The sequence below is a fragment of the Molothrus aeneus genome, chromosome 19, assembly GCF_037042795.1.
Source record: "Molothrus aeneus isolate 106 chromosome 19, BPBGC_Maene_1.0, whole genome shotgun sequence".
Classification (NCBI taxonomy): Eukaryota; Metazoa; Chordata; class Aves; order Passeriformes; family Icteridae; genus Molothrus; species Molothrus aeneus.
The window spans coordinates 2092877-2107349 of NC_089664.1; the positions used below are offsets into that span (position 1 = coordinate 2092877).

Below are 14473 nucleotides of genomic sequence, written 5' to 3' on the forward strand. Positions count from 1 at the left end.
GCTCGAGCTGGGTGAGGGCTGTTCCACAAAGGGACCCTGGTGCCACCATGCCTGACGTGCACGTGGCCTCTCTGCTTCCCCAGAGCTCCGAGTCCAGTGTCAAGAAGAAGCTGCTGAAGAGGAAAGGGAAGACAGACAGTCCATGGCTGAAACCCACCCGCAAGAGGAGGCGGAGGAATAAAAAGAAACAAGGAGGTGTGCTAGGTAATGGATGGGGGTTTGTTCCTAAATTCCACCCCAGGGAGCCTTCCAGGTGCAGGGGGAAGGACCTGGGGCCTGGGCTCACCCTTCCTTCCCAAGGTTGGGCTGTGTGATGAGTCAGGCTGTGGGGTTGTCCCTCACTGGCAGGGGCTGCTGGTGTCACTGTCACAGCAGAACTCGTGGCTTTGTCCTTGGAATGTGGCAGGAGTTTTATTTTGTTCATCAAGCCCTTTATTTTAGAGTATCCAAAAAAGGCCTTGTGGGGCTTACAAAAAGGAGGAAGAGGAATTTTATATGGGGAGATAGTGACAGGACAAGGAGGAATGGCTTCAGACCGAAAGACAGGAAATTGATGGTATCTATACAGGAGGAATTGTTCCCTGAGAGGGTGCTGAGTGATGGCACAGCTGCAGCTGCCCCTGGATCCCTGGCAGTGCCCAAGGCCAGGCTGGACAGGGCTGGGAGCAGCCTGGGACAGTGGGATATGACCCTGCCATGGCAGAGTTTGGAATGGGATGGGCTTTAAAGTCCCTTCCCACCCAAAGCAGTCTGGGATTGTGTGATATGTCCATGTGGACTCCTGTCCCATGAGCTCCAGGGAGGATGTTTAGATGCAGAAGGAAAGAAAGAACCACCCTGGAGTGGTGCTCCATTGTGGTGCTTGTGCAGCTGAATGGAATGTGCAGCTTGGCTTTGCTCCTTGTGGAAGAACCACAATGTTTGGAAGGAGCTGCCTCAGGCCCATCCCAAGTGTGGGTGTTGTTCAAGGTCTCTCCTGTTTGTCCTGAGACACTGAGCACCAAAGAAGGTTTCAGTGAGCTCTGTTGAGAGGGGAGAGGTGAGGAGAGGCAGGATGTGATGCTTCTTCCTTGGGAAAGGTAACATGGGAGAGATAAGGTGGATGGTGCAGCTGTGCCTTCAGCCTCATTCTAAGGTGTCAGACATCCACTGCCACCAAAGGGTTTATTTTTATTCTTCTGGGTTTGCTAATTCAGGGCAAAAAGATCATTTTTGTATCAGCAGTTTTTTGGTGCTTCTGAGTGAATTGACCATTTTTCAGCCCCTGCTCTGTGCCTGGGCTCTGTCACTCACCTGGCTCCCTCCTCTTCCTCCCAGGATGCCACAGGGACCCTTGATCCCTGTCACAGCAAATACCTAATTCTGCATTTCACATGCAGGCTGGTTTTCTGCCCCTTCAGCTGGTCTGGAAGGGTACCCAAACTCTCTTGGCTAAGCTGGACTGGCAGAAGCCAAGCAGGAGAGAAAGTGAAGCCAAGGGAGTGCAGAGACACTCAGTTCCCTCTCCCACAATCCCTTCCCAGCAGCAGCTCTGCTCACTTGGAGGCAGAACTTGACTTTTTTGTGTTTCCCCTCTCACTCAGCTGGATGTCACCTGTCTCATCCTCCTCCTGAGGTGCAGTTGGCTCTGCATGGCCAGTGTGTACCAGGCTGGGGGCAGGAGGATGCTCAAGCCCTGGGTCATCCCTTCCTTGTGCCCTTGCAGAGGCTGAACCCATCTCATTTATCCCCTGTTCCTGTTCCCTGCCTGGGTGGAACTCAAGGCAGCTCAGTGTGAGCAGAGCAGTGCCCAGCCATGCCCAGATGTTGGTGGCACATTCCCTGTGCTCTGCCCTCATGGGTCCCACAGGGAGCCTGCACAGCCTGGGCTTGGGCACGGCCTCACAGCCCTGGGGTGGCTGTTCCTGTGGGGTCTGTGTGAATGCCCTGCTCCCAAACAGGTGCTGAAGCCTATAAAGCCTCGCTGGGCAGCAGGGAGGGCCCCAGCCAGGAGAACAGCATGGAGTACATGGAGGTGTCCCTGGATTCCCTGGACCTCCGGGTGAAGGGGATCCTCTCCTCACCAGCAGGAGGTGAGTACTGGGCTGGGCTGGGCTGGGCTTGGGGATGGGTTGGAGGTGGGGATTGGGCTGGGGTCGAGGTTGGGATTGGGGTTGGGATTGGGGCTGGGTTTGGGGTCAGGGCTGGTTTTATGTCTGGGTTTGGGTTTGGGGTCTGGTTTGAATTTGAATGTGGGACCAAGTTTGGGGATGGAACTGTGTTTGGGGGTCAGGTTTGGGGTCGAGGTTGTGTTTGGAGTCAGGTTTGGGGTCGGGTTTAGATTTGGGGTCGGGTTTGGGGTCCCTTTGTTCCGCGGGTGGCGCCGTTCGGGGCCCCGGCTGCCCCCTGGCGGCCACAGAGCGCGCAGAGCAACGGGAATGGGGCGGGATCGGGATGGGGATGGGGATGGGATCGGCGTTAGGGATCGGGACGGGCATTAGGGATCGGCATTAGGGATCGGGGTGGGCATTAGGGATCGGGATTAGGGATAGGAGTTAGGGATCGGGATAGGATGGGGGTTAGGGATTGGGATGGGATGGGCATTAGGGATCGGGAAGGGATGGGGGTTAGGGATTGGGCATTAGGGATCGAGATGAGGGGGAGGATGGGGCTGGAGTGGGGATGAGTGTTGGGATAGGGATGGGATGTGGATAGGGACGAGGACAGATATGGGTCTAGGTGGGGATGAGGATGGATATGGGGCTGGGTTGGGGATGAGGATAGATATGGGGCTGGGTTGGGGGTGAGGATAGATATGGGGCTGGATTGGGGGTGAGGATGGATATGGGGCTGGATTGGGGGTGAGGATGGATATGGGGCTAGTTTGGGGATAAGGATAGGGATGAGGGTAGATATGGGGCTGGGTTGGGGGTGAGGATGGATATGGGGCTGGGTTGGGGGTGAGGATAGATATGGGGCTGGGTTGAGGGTGAGGATAGATATGGGGCTGGGTTGGGGGTGAGGATGGATATGGGGCTGGGTTGGGGATGAGGATGGATATGGGGCTGGGTTGGGGGTGAGGATGGATATGGGGCTAGTTTGGGGATAAGGATAGGGATGAGGGTAGATATGGGGCTGGGTTGGGGGTGAGGATGGATATGGGGCTGGGTTGGGGGTGAGGATAGATATGGGGCTGGGTTGAGGGTGAGGATAGATATGGGGCTGGGTTGGGGGTGAGGATGGATATGGGGCTGGGTTGGGGATGAGGATGGATATGGGGCTGGGTTGGGGGTGAGGATGGATATGGGGCTGGGTTGGGGGTGAGGATGAGGGCAGGGATGGGGCTGAGGTAGGAATGCAGCTGGGATCAGAATGAGGAGGAGGTGGGAATGGGGCTGGGGCTGAGCATGAGGATGGGGATGGGGCTGGGATGGGAATGAGAGTAGGGATGGGGCTGGGATAGAAGTAGGGATGGATTTGGAGTGGGGGTGAGGATAGGGAGGGTGCTGGGATGGAATGAGGCTGTAGATGGGACCCCAGTTCCAGTGAGGCACATTAGCTCAGAACACTCTCACCAAGGGTCCCAGGTACTGCCCCAGCCCTCCTGTCCCACTCAGCAGCTCCCTCCATTCCCTGAAATTTGCTGATAAAGCATCCCCCCAGAATTGCTGCTGCTGGATTCCCTCAGGATGGCTTGTTCAGCCCTGGGAAGGAAAGGGGCTGGTGCTGGGCCCTGGGTGCTGAGCCCCAGCTGCTGCTCCCAGTGCTGAACTCTCCTCAGATCCAGCATCCCCTGGCTGGATCTGCCTGTCTGTCCCCACTGCTCCCTCAAAGCTTGTCTGGCTCCTTTGATAGAGGCACATCAAAGAGAGGGTGGGAGCCTTCCCCACCAAGGGAGGGTCAGGAGGGATGAGGGATGCTTTCACCACAGCCTCTGGATGTCAAACAGATTATGGGAGTGACAGCTCGGAAGGAGGAATGAGCTTTGTGATTTGTGCTCCCACAGAAAACTCTTAAACCTTTAAGATCTTGACAGGATTTTATATGAAAACAGCAAGGACTTTCCCTGGCCTTGTGTGTCTTGAAATATCCCTTTGCTAGGCTTGGGCTTGCGACTTGTTGGCTCAAGGAATTCCTGATGGGATGAAAGGGGCTGGTGCTGGGCTGGCAGGGTCAGAGGCACGGGCAGGGTGCTCTGGGGGGAGGCTGCCACTGCCAGGGCAGCTGAGGAGGAATCTCCCCCAGGGATGAAGTGAAATCTGCAAAACCTCACAGCAAGAGAGCTCTCCATTCTCCATTCAAAAGCTTGAAAAATAGCAGCAGCAAGCTTCCTTCTCAGTGTGAGTCAATCCATGCAGTGGGCAGGAAAAGCTTGGGATGAAAGCTTGGGATGAAAGCTTCAGGGTGAACCAGCCCCAAGGCCAAAGGATTCTGTGCTGCAAACATTGCAGAGATGGTTTGGTGCTGGACTGGAAGAGGAGGGTAGGACTGGAATCAACCCCTTTGTCACTAGGCCAGTTTGGCAATCCTGGGTGAGCCAGTGATTGATTTCAATCCAGAGGAACCACAGGAATATTCCCACAGTGACCCCCCTCAAAAGCCCTCATCCACCTTTCCACAGGTTTGTAAATGTTCAACATCTGAGAGGAGATGAGGGAAAGGCAAGAACATTGGAGCATCTTGCTGCTTTCTTTTCCCTGGTTTGTTCTCTTTCCAAAATAAATAATTTGTGGTTGGCTGACACCAAACAGTCCCAGGAATTTTGTTTTCCCATCTGTGTAATAAGCCTTTGCAAATAGGAGTTTGTGCTTTCCTGATCATCTCAATTTATCACTCCACTGCCTATTCAAATTTCCAGCTCTGGGTGGTTTCCTGCAAATTTCCTGGTGCCAGAGCCCAGTGTTGTGGGGAGGGGAGAGAGGCTGATAAAAACCTGCACCTCATTGCTTGGCCTTTTTGAGATTTTCTCAGAATAAACTGATCTTAACTTATCACTCCTTGATTTCAGCACAGTCAGCTGAGTGTGGCTGGACTTGGAAAAGTGCAGAAGGCTTTTGCAAACTCCAGCTGGTGTGAAAGGGTCTCTTTTACAGGGCGCTGCTAAAGCCTGGAGAGCATTTCAGGACATGGAATGGGAAGATGTCACAGGGCATGGCTGCTGCTGATGGACTGAATCCTTTCTGCTGGCAGAGAACTGGGGTTAATTCACTGGTTTTCTGTGCCCCAGGTCTCTCCAATGGCCCTGAAGCCATGGAAGTGGATGGTCTGCAGGAGGTGCCCCTGTGTAGCTGTCGAATGGAAACCCCCAAGAGCAGAGAGATCACCACCTTAGCCAACAACCAGTGCATGGCCACAGAGAGCGTGGACAACGAGGTAGGAGCCTGTCCTTTAGCTCCCCACAGCCTTTCCTGCTGAGGACAAGGCCAGAGAGAGTGAGAGGCTGTGCCAGGAGCACGCCTGGGGTCACTCAGGGGCCCTGGGCCTGCTAGACTGGGACCCAGTGGTGTGAGGAGTGGCAGGGCCCATGTCCCCCCTCAGCTGAGGGCCCCAGCACTCTGTGCCTGTCCCAGCACTGGGTGAGGCCACTGGGGAGGGAGCAGCTCTGTGGCTGCACTGGGAGAGGCTCTGGGTGGCTCTCCTGGGCTTGTCCTGGCCTGTGAGGCTGGATGTGCTTGAGGTAACATTCACACCTCAGGCCAGATGGGCTCAGGTACAGGAACCTGCAGCAGAGGGAGAAAATCCACTCAAGGATTGAAGCTGCTTTCCCTTGACTGTGAAGGAACTGCTGCAAACCTTTCTGTGGCCAGGTGTTGAGTTCAGGAGCTTGGCATGGCCTCTGCTGCCCCAACCTTTCTCTGTCCTCCTCTCTTTCTGTCCCAAAGCTTCCATGTCCTGGCAGCTGTGCAGCCCCAGGTCTGACAGGGATTGCACTCAATGCCTTTGGGTCACAGCCAGGCTGCTTGGGCTCTGCTGCTTCCAGAAGTGTGGAAGGAAGTGGCAGAAGTGACTCCATTCCAAAATCTGGAAAGGGAGAACTGCAGGACAGGAATGCTCTTGGTGGATTCTCCTTGTACTGGGTTTCTTTTCAGCTTCAGCCTCACTGCAGCACTCTCACACTCACCAGTGGTAGCACAAGGAGTGAGAATATCCCTAGTTCTCCTCTAGGATCCCAGGAGAAGGGTGGATGGAGGGACAAAGGGATAATCAGGTTTGTAGACCAGCTCTGCTTCTGTATGTGCTGGTACCTGCAGAGAGAGGAATTTCCAAAGAATGGCAAAATTGATTCATTAAAGAGAAAATGTCCTGGGAGACTCATCAGAGAGAGGGGGGACCCCAGGGCTTCTAAACAAACACAAGGTGTTGGAAAGAATTCCTGCTCCTGGCTATGGTGAGTTGACAGTTCTGTCCCTGGATAAATCACAGGGAGGAATAGCAAAGGCCATGCTTTATGTTAGATTCTTTTTGATAATGGGATAAGTGACTCAGAGATGTTAGAGGAATATTATATGTGTGAATAGTGGCTTCTCCAGACTGTCATGTCCTTGGAGAGTGTTATAAATAGTTATGAGCACCCTGCTGCACTCTCTAATGGTTGGAAAATAGCAATTAATCATGTTGAACTTGTTCTAGAGTTTCTAACAAATAATAAAGTGTGACATAACAGCTCAGGGTCTTCCTCACATGGGTAATGCAGCTTTCCACCTGTCAGTGGAATTTCCTCAGCTCAGTAAAATTCCTCCTCAGGAAAAGATCCATGGTCCCCTTGTGCCACCCTGCAGCCCCTGGGCTCGGGCTGGGGACAGGGATCAGTCTGGCCAAGGTGTCCCAACCACAGAAGTGTTTGCAGCTGGAATTGGGGAAAGCTGAACTGGAGATGCTGGGGTGAATGATGAGCCTAGGTTAAAATCCATTCTCTTTTCCCACAGGGGTGTTGTGTCTGCAGGAGTGGAATTAAAAAAAATCCGAGAGAAAGTTTAGTTTTGTTGAGAAAAAGCAGCAAATCCTTGGCTGGGGCAGAGGGACAGTCTGTGGCACTGAGTCCCTGACTGACCCTGTCATGAGCACAATAAATTCTCCACCTTCCCTCCAAGGGACCTTTCCTTGGAGCAGCCTTTCACCTTGATATCCTAGTTTATAAATCTCCTTTGCCAGGTATTTGGGGAAAGCAAGATTATTATCAAGGGGAGCTTGAAACAGACACAAAGAGTGTCCTGTCATGCTGGCAGGTGACAGCTGGGCTGGGACAGTGGTGGCTGCAGGAGGTGCTGCTCCCTCTTGGTGCAGCAGAGCAAGGAACCCTGGCTGGGGACAGGGAACCCCAGTTCTGGAACCTGCTGCCAGTAACAGGACAAGGTGGGGCAGGAGAAGGCGTGGAGTGATAGGAAAAGGGGGATGGCTTCAAGCTGAAGGAGGACAGGTGAAGATTGGGAAGAAATTGTGAGGGTGCTGAGGCTCTGGCACAGGGTGCCCAGAGCAGCTGTGGCTGCCCCTGGATCCCTGGAAGGGTCCAAGGCCAGGCTGGACAGGGCTGGGAGCAGCCTGGGACAGTGGAAGGTGTGGAAGTGGATGAGCTTTAAGGTCCCTTCCAACTCAAACCATTCACAATTCTGTGATCCTCTGATTTTTAAGCCCAGAGCTGTAGATTGGTGAAATCCTTTGGAAAACCCGCTCCAAACATGACTTAGCTGAGCTCTCATGAAAGCCTGGCTCTTCATCCCTGTGGTCTGGGCAGGGGCCAGTGCTGGAACCAGTACAGACAATAACTTCACTGGCAATGAGGAGCAATTATTTTCCCCTCTATCTTCCTGTGCCTGGGAGTTTTGAGCAGTAACAAGATTTAGTGTGCATGGTCTCCTTCTCTTGGTCACTGACACCCGCTCTTCCTGGCAAGAGGAGAGTGTGTGTTGTGTGAGTCAGGCCCCTGGGACTGCCCCTTCTGCTGCTTGGCTGTTGCCTATTTCCAGTTATCATTTTGTTGTTGTTGTTGTTGCAAGGAACAAATGACTCGGGGTGCACATGCATGTTAGTTAGTAAATGATGCATTCCTTCCTGAGAGCAGCTTTCACAGCTTCCTGCTGCACTGCTAATGCTCTCTGGCACACAGCTGAATTCCTGTGAAAAAGCCAGGGCTCCTCGAGGCAGTGTGCAAAATCTTCCTCTGCACAAGCACAGGGAGTGGTGTGGTCTGCAGTAATTTCATTGCCTTTAATTTCTCCTGTTCCAGCTGGGCCGATGCACAAACAGTGTGGTTAAGTATGAACTGATGCGCCCGTCTAACAAAGTCCAGCTTTTGGTGCTGTGTGAGGACCATAGAGGGAGGATGGTGAAACACCAGTGTTGCCCTGGCTGTGGATACTTTTGCACTGCAGTAAGTTCGTGCTCTCAATCTAGGGAAGGGGGTACCTGTTGCAACAGCTGGAAGCTGAAGGTGGAGATGGTCCCTAAAGGGGTGTCCTGACTTCCTGGCATCAGCCCCACCTCGTTCCACAGCACGTCAGGAGGTGTTTTCAATAGGAATGTGTGTGAGGGCAGCTGAAATCATCACCTTGATCTTCCTGGAGACCCCCAAGGGGTGTTACCAAAGGGATTTCACATGCTGGAAGTCTTGCCTTTGGAATTTCTTTGGAACAAGGGTTTGTTGTTTTTCTTTGTGTACAGATCAATCACATCCAAAAAAAGGTCTTAGGTTGGTTTGTAAATGAAGCTGTGCTCCCACCTCTGTGTCCCCTGAGGATGGGGATCCTGAGTGATGGCACTGGACCAAGGCACTGTTGGAGATCTCAATTAGGTTAGATATTAGGAAGATTAAATATTAGGCAGGAATTCTCCCTTGTGAGGGTGGGCAGGCCCTGGCACAGGGTGCCCAGAGCAGCTGGGGCTGCCCCTGGATCCCTGGCAGTGCCCAAGGCCAGGCTGGGCAGGGCTGGGAGCAGCCTGGGACAGTGGGAGGTGTCCCTGCCCATGGCAGGAGGGGTGGAACCAGATGAGATTCAAGGTTCCTTCCAACTCAAACCACTCTGTGATCTCCTGCTGCTTCTTCCACCTGTGCCACCGAGGCTTTTGAGGGACTTGCTGCAGTCCTTTGATGGCCAGTGTCCTGCTTTCCCTGTGCATAAAGCTGAAAGGCACCAACTGAGGCCTCATGGAGTGATGATGTGGCTTAATTGTGTGATGCTGGTATTCTTCAGGATGATTCAAGGAAAGATGCTGCAGTTGTCTCAAGCATTATTGTAGTAAGTGGAGCCATCCTGGGTTTTCTTGCTGAGTCAAAGATCATTTAGAAGATAAAACCCTCAAAACCCTTCAAGGCATTTGCAAAGCTGAAATAGAGTTAATTAGATTGCTTGGGAGGACTGGATTCAGGAGAAGAGGGGGTTTGGCTGGCCTTTCCTTGCACTCTCTTGCATCTCTCAGTGCTGTGTGCTGGTGCACAGAGTTGAACCTGGAGTGTTTGTCTGTGCCACCATCACCAACCCAGAGCGCAGCAGGGCTTCAGGCAGCACTGACACCACAGGCAGGGAGCTCTGGGCTCCTGCACAGCAGTTGCAGGGACTTTGCTAGAAAGGGAAAATAATTTTAGGAGGAATTGCCCAGTTTGTTGCATGAGCAGTCAGCTTGTTTGGGTTAATTAGGCTGGTCCAGGCAGAAGAGTCACATAATTTGGGTTACAGTTGGATCAATGACAGATTGATGCAGGTTCTTGCATGGTTTGTGTGCAGCTGTGTTTCAGGTAGTTTTAATGCTGGCTCAGCACAGGTCTGAAGGTTTCTTTTCCAGTTTTGGGGGCGTCCTTACAGTGCACTGGCACTTCTAGAGACACAAGCGAGAACTTCAAGTGTTAGAGGGAAGAGCTGGAAATTGGGACTTCTTTGTTCTGTTTCCCAAACACAATTCAAAATCTTGCTTTGCAGTCTTTAACCAAGTGAGTTTTTCCCCCTTTACCTTGGTTTTGTTCTCTTCTAAAGAAGTGGCAGTGCTTGCTTTACTGTACTGGACGCAGCAGGGCCGAGAGAGGTGGTGAGGAGTGGCATGGAGCGTGTGAAGGGGCGAGGCACGGGCCCAGCAGGGGCTGAATTTCCTTCTCTGTGGTTTTTTAAGGGCACTTTCATGGAGTGTCAGCCCGAGAGCAGCATCTCCCACCGCTTCCACAAGAGCTGTGCCTCGCAGGTGAACGACACCAGCTACTGCCCTCACTGCGGGGAGGAGGCCTCCAAGGCCAAGGAGGTGACAATAGCCAAGGCTGACACCACCTCCACGGTGTCCCTGAGCTACGAGCAGCAGAAACCTGCGGCTGTGGAGGGCAGGGCCGACACCACCACGGGGAGGTGAGCACGGGGGCATGGGGGGATCTCAAAGCTCCTGCCAGGCCAGGCTTTGGTTGGAGTGGTTGGGCTCCTCCTGATGGGCTGGGGGCTGCCTCAGCTGCAGGAATCTGCTGGGGGGTTTTGGGTCACTCGCTGCACCAGGGCTGAGGCAGAGGCTCTGGAGGTTGGGGGGTTCAGGGGTTCAACCATTCCTTCCTGTTATTGTTAGGAATGGAATTATAGTGGAATTCGTTGATATTGTCAGGTTTGCTCAGTGACAGCCATTCCCATCTGCAGCTCCTGACTTGCACCCATGAGAGAGGAAAACACAAATCAAACCAGCCCTGTGTTGAACTCTGCTCTGACTTCCCATCCCATCTGGCCTTGTTTAGGTGGCTTTAAGACTTGCCCCATGTGCCTGGGTCTCCTGTAGCACAGAGTACATCAAGATGTAGTCAGAGGGCAGTATAATTCCTTTCTGGGGCAAGTTCTTACCGAAAAAGCTGTAAAATTTATTGGTTTGAGTTTCAATTTCAGTTACACTTATCTGTATTTAAAATGCATTTGCTTTTCTTTTTTGGCATAAGAGAAACCTTGTTGTGTATTTTTAATGGTTATGCTTTGGCTGTCTCTCATTTTTCCTCTTCAGTGGCACTGGGACGAGGTTGTCAGAGGAAGACAAGCCAGAAAGTTCAGCTGCTGAAGGGTTTGACATCCCTGGGTCTTCAGTTTTTCCAAAGCCTACTACTAGCTTGACCCAGGGACCAGTGAAAGAAACTCTGGAAAGTGCCCTGATTGCCCTGGACTCTGAAAAGTAAGAAAAAGACCATTGGGTCACTCCAGTTCCCAGCAAAGTTGCTTAGCCTAGAGAAAAGGAGATTTAGCTTTTCTGGATTTTGGTCCAGCTCAGAGCATTTTTTGTTCACTTCGCTCATTAGTCATCCCCAACAGATTTGGGAGAACTGTAACAGCTCTAAATGTCTTATTGATTTCTCTGGAGGATTTAGTTCTTCACTGGCTCTTCAGCTGCAGCTGGAACTTCTGGGAGCTCCTGTTCACAGTAGTGAAACCCAGAATCTGTTGCTGAGCAGCACTGAAAGATCCAGCCCTCACTGGAACAGGACTGCCTGGGGCTGGAGCTGGAAGTTTTAAAGCCTCATTTTGCAGACTTGGTTTTTTTGTATCAGAGAATTACAGAAGGTTTGGGTTGGAAGGGACCTTAAAACTCATCCAGTGCCACCCCTGCCATGGCAGGGACACCTCCCACTGTCCCAGGCTGCTCCCAGCCCTGCCCAGCCTGGCCTTGGGCACTGCCAGGGATCCAGGGGCAGCCCCAGCTGCTCTGGGCACCTGTGCCAGAGCCTGCCCACCCTGCCAGGGAACAATTCCTAATTCACAATATCCCATCCATCCCTGCCCTCTGGCAGTGGGAGCCATTCCCTGTGTGCTGTCCCTCCATCCCTTGTCCCCAGTCCCTCTCCAGCTCTCCTGGAGCCCCTTTAGGCCCTGGCAGGGGCTCTGAGCTCTCCCTGGAGCTTCTCCTCTCCAGGTGAGCACCCCCAGCCCTCCCAGCCTGGCTCCAGAGCAGAACAACTCCACCCTTTGGAGCATCTCAGGATCTCCTCTGGATTCACTCCAGAGCTCCAGGTCCTCCTCGTGTTGGGGATCCCAGATTTGGAGGCAGCTCTGCAGGTGGGGTCTCACCTGAGCACGGGGGCAGAGGGGCAGAGCTCCCCCTGCCCTGCTGCCCACGCTGGGGGATGAGCCCAGAACTTTGTCAGGCCCAAAGGGGTGGCAGTGAGGAGTGGCAGTGAGTGAGGGGTGACATTCCTGTCCTTCCCTGGGCACTAATTCCTCCTCTCTCTCTCTCCTGCAGGCCCAAGAAGCTGCGGTTCCACCCGAAGCAGCTCTACTTCTCTGCCAGGCAAGGGGAGCTGCAGAAGGTGCTGCTGATGTTGGGTAGGTGCCTCCTGCCCAGGCCAGGGCCTGGCTGGCAGCACTCCCAGCTCCTGCCAGGCAGTGCCAGCAGCCACTTCCCAGCAGGGCACCACGTCATCTCCCCAGTGCCCTGGGGAGCAGAGACTCCCGTGGCTGATGTGTCATTGGGAAGGCTTCATCTCCTTGGGAAATGGGCATTGATCCCCACTTGTGTCTGCTTTGAGCATGGTTTATCCAGGCTGGTTGTGTCCCCACAATGACCTCCATGTGGTTTTTCCCACCCCCTCTCCATGCCTGGGGTACATGTTTGCTTCCAGTAGATAGGGAATAGATGGAGTCAGTTTAAACCAAGAGCCATCAGCAAGAAAGCAAAAAGGAAGAGCCTTCAATCCATGGGGTTTGTTTTGGGGTACAGAGGTGCCTCTCACTAGATGCCTTTGAGCTGCTGAGCTTGTTTTTAGCATCCAATATTCCCCAGGAATTTCCCCCTCTGAAGGACACAATGTTTCACAAGGATGCTTCCTTTCCACTCCAGTACTTTGCTGTACATTTTTGGATGCTTTCTGTTCTTGCCCTTTATCAGTTCCTTCTTTTTTCTTTTTGTCTAGCAAGTGTTTGCTCCATTGTTCCTGTTTTCAATAGCACAGAAATGTTATTCATTGATATTTAACTACAGCCTCATCATACACAACATGTTATCATGCCCAGACATCTTTGTCTGGCTGTCAGCATCATCTGTCAGTCTCTGCACAGCTGTGAGAATCTCTGGCCAGATCCTGAGCCTGTGTGGACAAATTCCATCCATGTTGCAGCTCTGTATTTGCAGGGGTGCAGAAAGGATCACTAATATGAATTCCAGTTAATAGTGGTGAGACAGAGCCCAGGTGGTACCAACTCTTTGTTGTTCCCAATCTCTGGGTTGCTTTAAACCAAGCAGTGTTTTTTCTTTTTTTATCCTTGTGTGTTGTTCGTTGTTTTTGAGATGAGGCCTTTGGAGAGATAGTAATGCCTTAAAAAGGTATTGAATTCCATGGTGTTTCTAAGCTCTGGGTTTGAGGGCTGTTGCATATTGAATGTGCAGGGGGCTGCCCTGAGAGCTTTCTGGTGAAATGTGCAGTGAGACGTGAACAGGGCTGAGGATGGGCTGGGAATCCATCCTTTAACAGCCTTCAGCTGAGACTGTTACACTTCAGCCTCTGAACTGTGCTTGAAAGTGTCTCTGCTCTGTTTTGCAGTGGATGGGATTGACCCCAATTTTAAAATGGAGCATCAGAGTAAGAGAACCCCTCTCCATGCTGCTGCCGAGTCTGGCCACGTGGACATCTGCCACATGCTCATTCAGGTCTGTCTGCACTTCCAGCCCTCTGCACAAACAATTTTCTGTGGGCTTTGGTCTGCCCCACGTGGAAATCAGCAGGGGAAAATCCCTCCTGTAAAAAACCTCCTCAGTCCCAGGGTTTGCTGAGGGAGGAGTGGGCCAGAGTAATGGGAGGGCACAGCTGGAATTGTCCTGCTGGAATTGTCCTGCTGGAATTGTCCTGTTCTCCAGGCAAGGAGCAAGGCAAGATTTGGTGCAGGGCACTGTGGGGTAGGTGGGGATCTGTGCCTAAGCACAGCCAGGGCTGGGCACTGCCAGATGTGCCAGCACAGCCTGGGCACTGCCAGATGTGCTGCCAGGCTGCAGGAGAGCTCCAAACTCTTGGTTTTGATCTCCAAACCAGGTTGCTCTTGGTGATGAGGGCCTGGAAGCTGCCAGGCCCTGCCTTCCCTTCTGTCAAAACCTGAGGAGCTCCATCAGGATTTTCCTCTGCAGCATAAATGTCTCACATGTGGAAAGAAGTGAAGGGAAGATGCAAGTTTGGTTTGTTGGCTGAGATTTGGATTCTAACTGAGGGAAGATGGTCAAAGCTGTAGGGATGTTGTTGAGCCTGCTCCAAAACAATGTGAAGAAGAAAAAGAAGCATTTAAAAAGTTCTAGTTTTTCTGTTTTGTGCTGGTGTACCTGGTCTGGAGTGACTGGAAGTGTGTTTTGTTTACGCTGTGGGATAGGGAAAGCTTAAAGGGCTGTTGAGAAGGCAGCAATGACTGGCCCTTGGAAAGATCCTGCTGGGCTGGTGCATTTCAGCACCTGGAACTGGAGGCTTTCAGGTACTGTTTGAAGGCAGCAATGCACCTCCCTGGCTGCTCTGACTGAAATTACTGCGTGTGAAGACAGTGGAATGAGGAAAAGGAGCAAAACTTGTGAGATATCA

At 52.5% G+C, this 14473-nt stretch overlaps 1 protein-coding gene across 9 annotated transcripts in view; it reads left to right on the plus strand.

Moving 5' to 3' along the window:
- Positions 1-14473, plus strand: part of EHMT1 (euchromatic histone lysine methyltransferase 1) — a 122911-nt gene that overhangs the window by 84140 nt on the left and 24298 nt on the right. For 7 of the 9 annotated variants that reach the window (XM_066562675.1, XM_066562679.1, XM_066562676.1 and 4 more), the window contains 8 exons: positions 84-204; positions 1941-2072; positions 5207-5352; positions 8204-8347; positions 10078-10304; positions 10933-11097; positions 12160-12242; positions 13457-13563. In XM_066562675.1, coding sequence (XP_066418772.1) covers positions 84-204; positions 1941-2072; positions 5207-5352; positions 8204-8347; positions 10078-10304; positions 10933-11097; positions 12160-12242; positions 13457-13563 — 1125 coding nt within the window. The remainder of the gene's footprint in view (positions 1-83; positions 205-1940; positions 2073-5206; positions 5353-8203; positions 8348-10077; positions 10305-10932; positions 11098-12159; positions 12243-13456; positions 13564-14473) is intronic. The other 2 variants (XM_066562681.1, XM_066562683.1) reach the window with 1 other exon arrangement.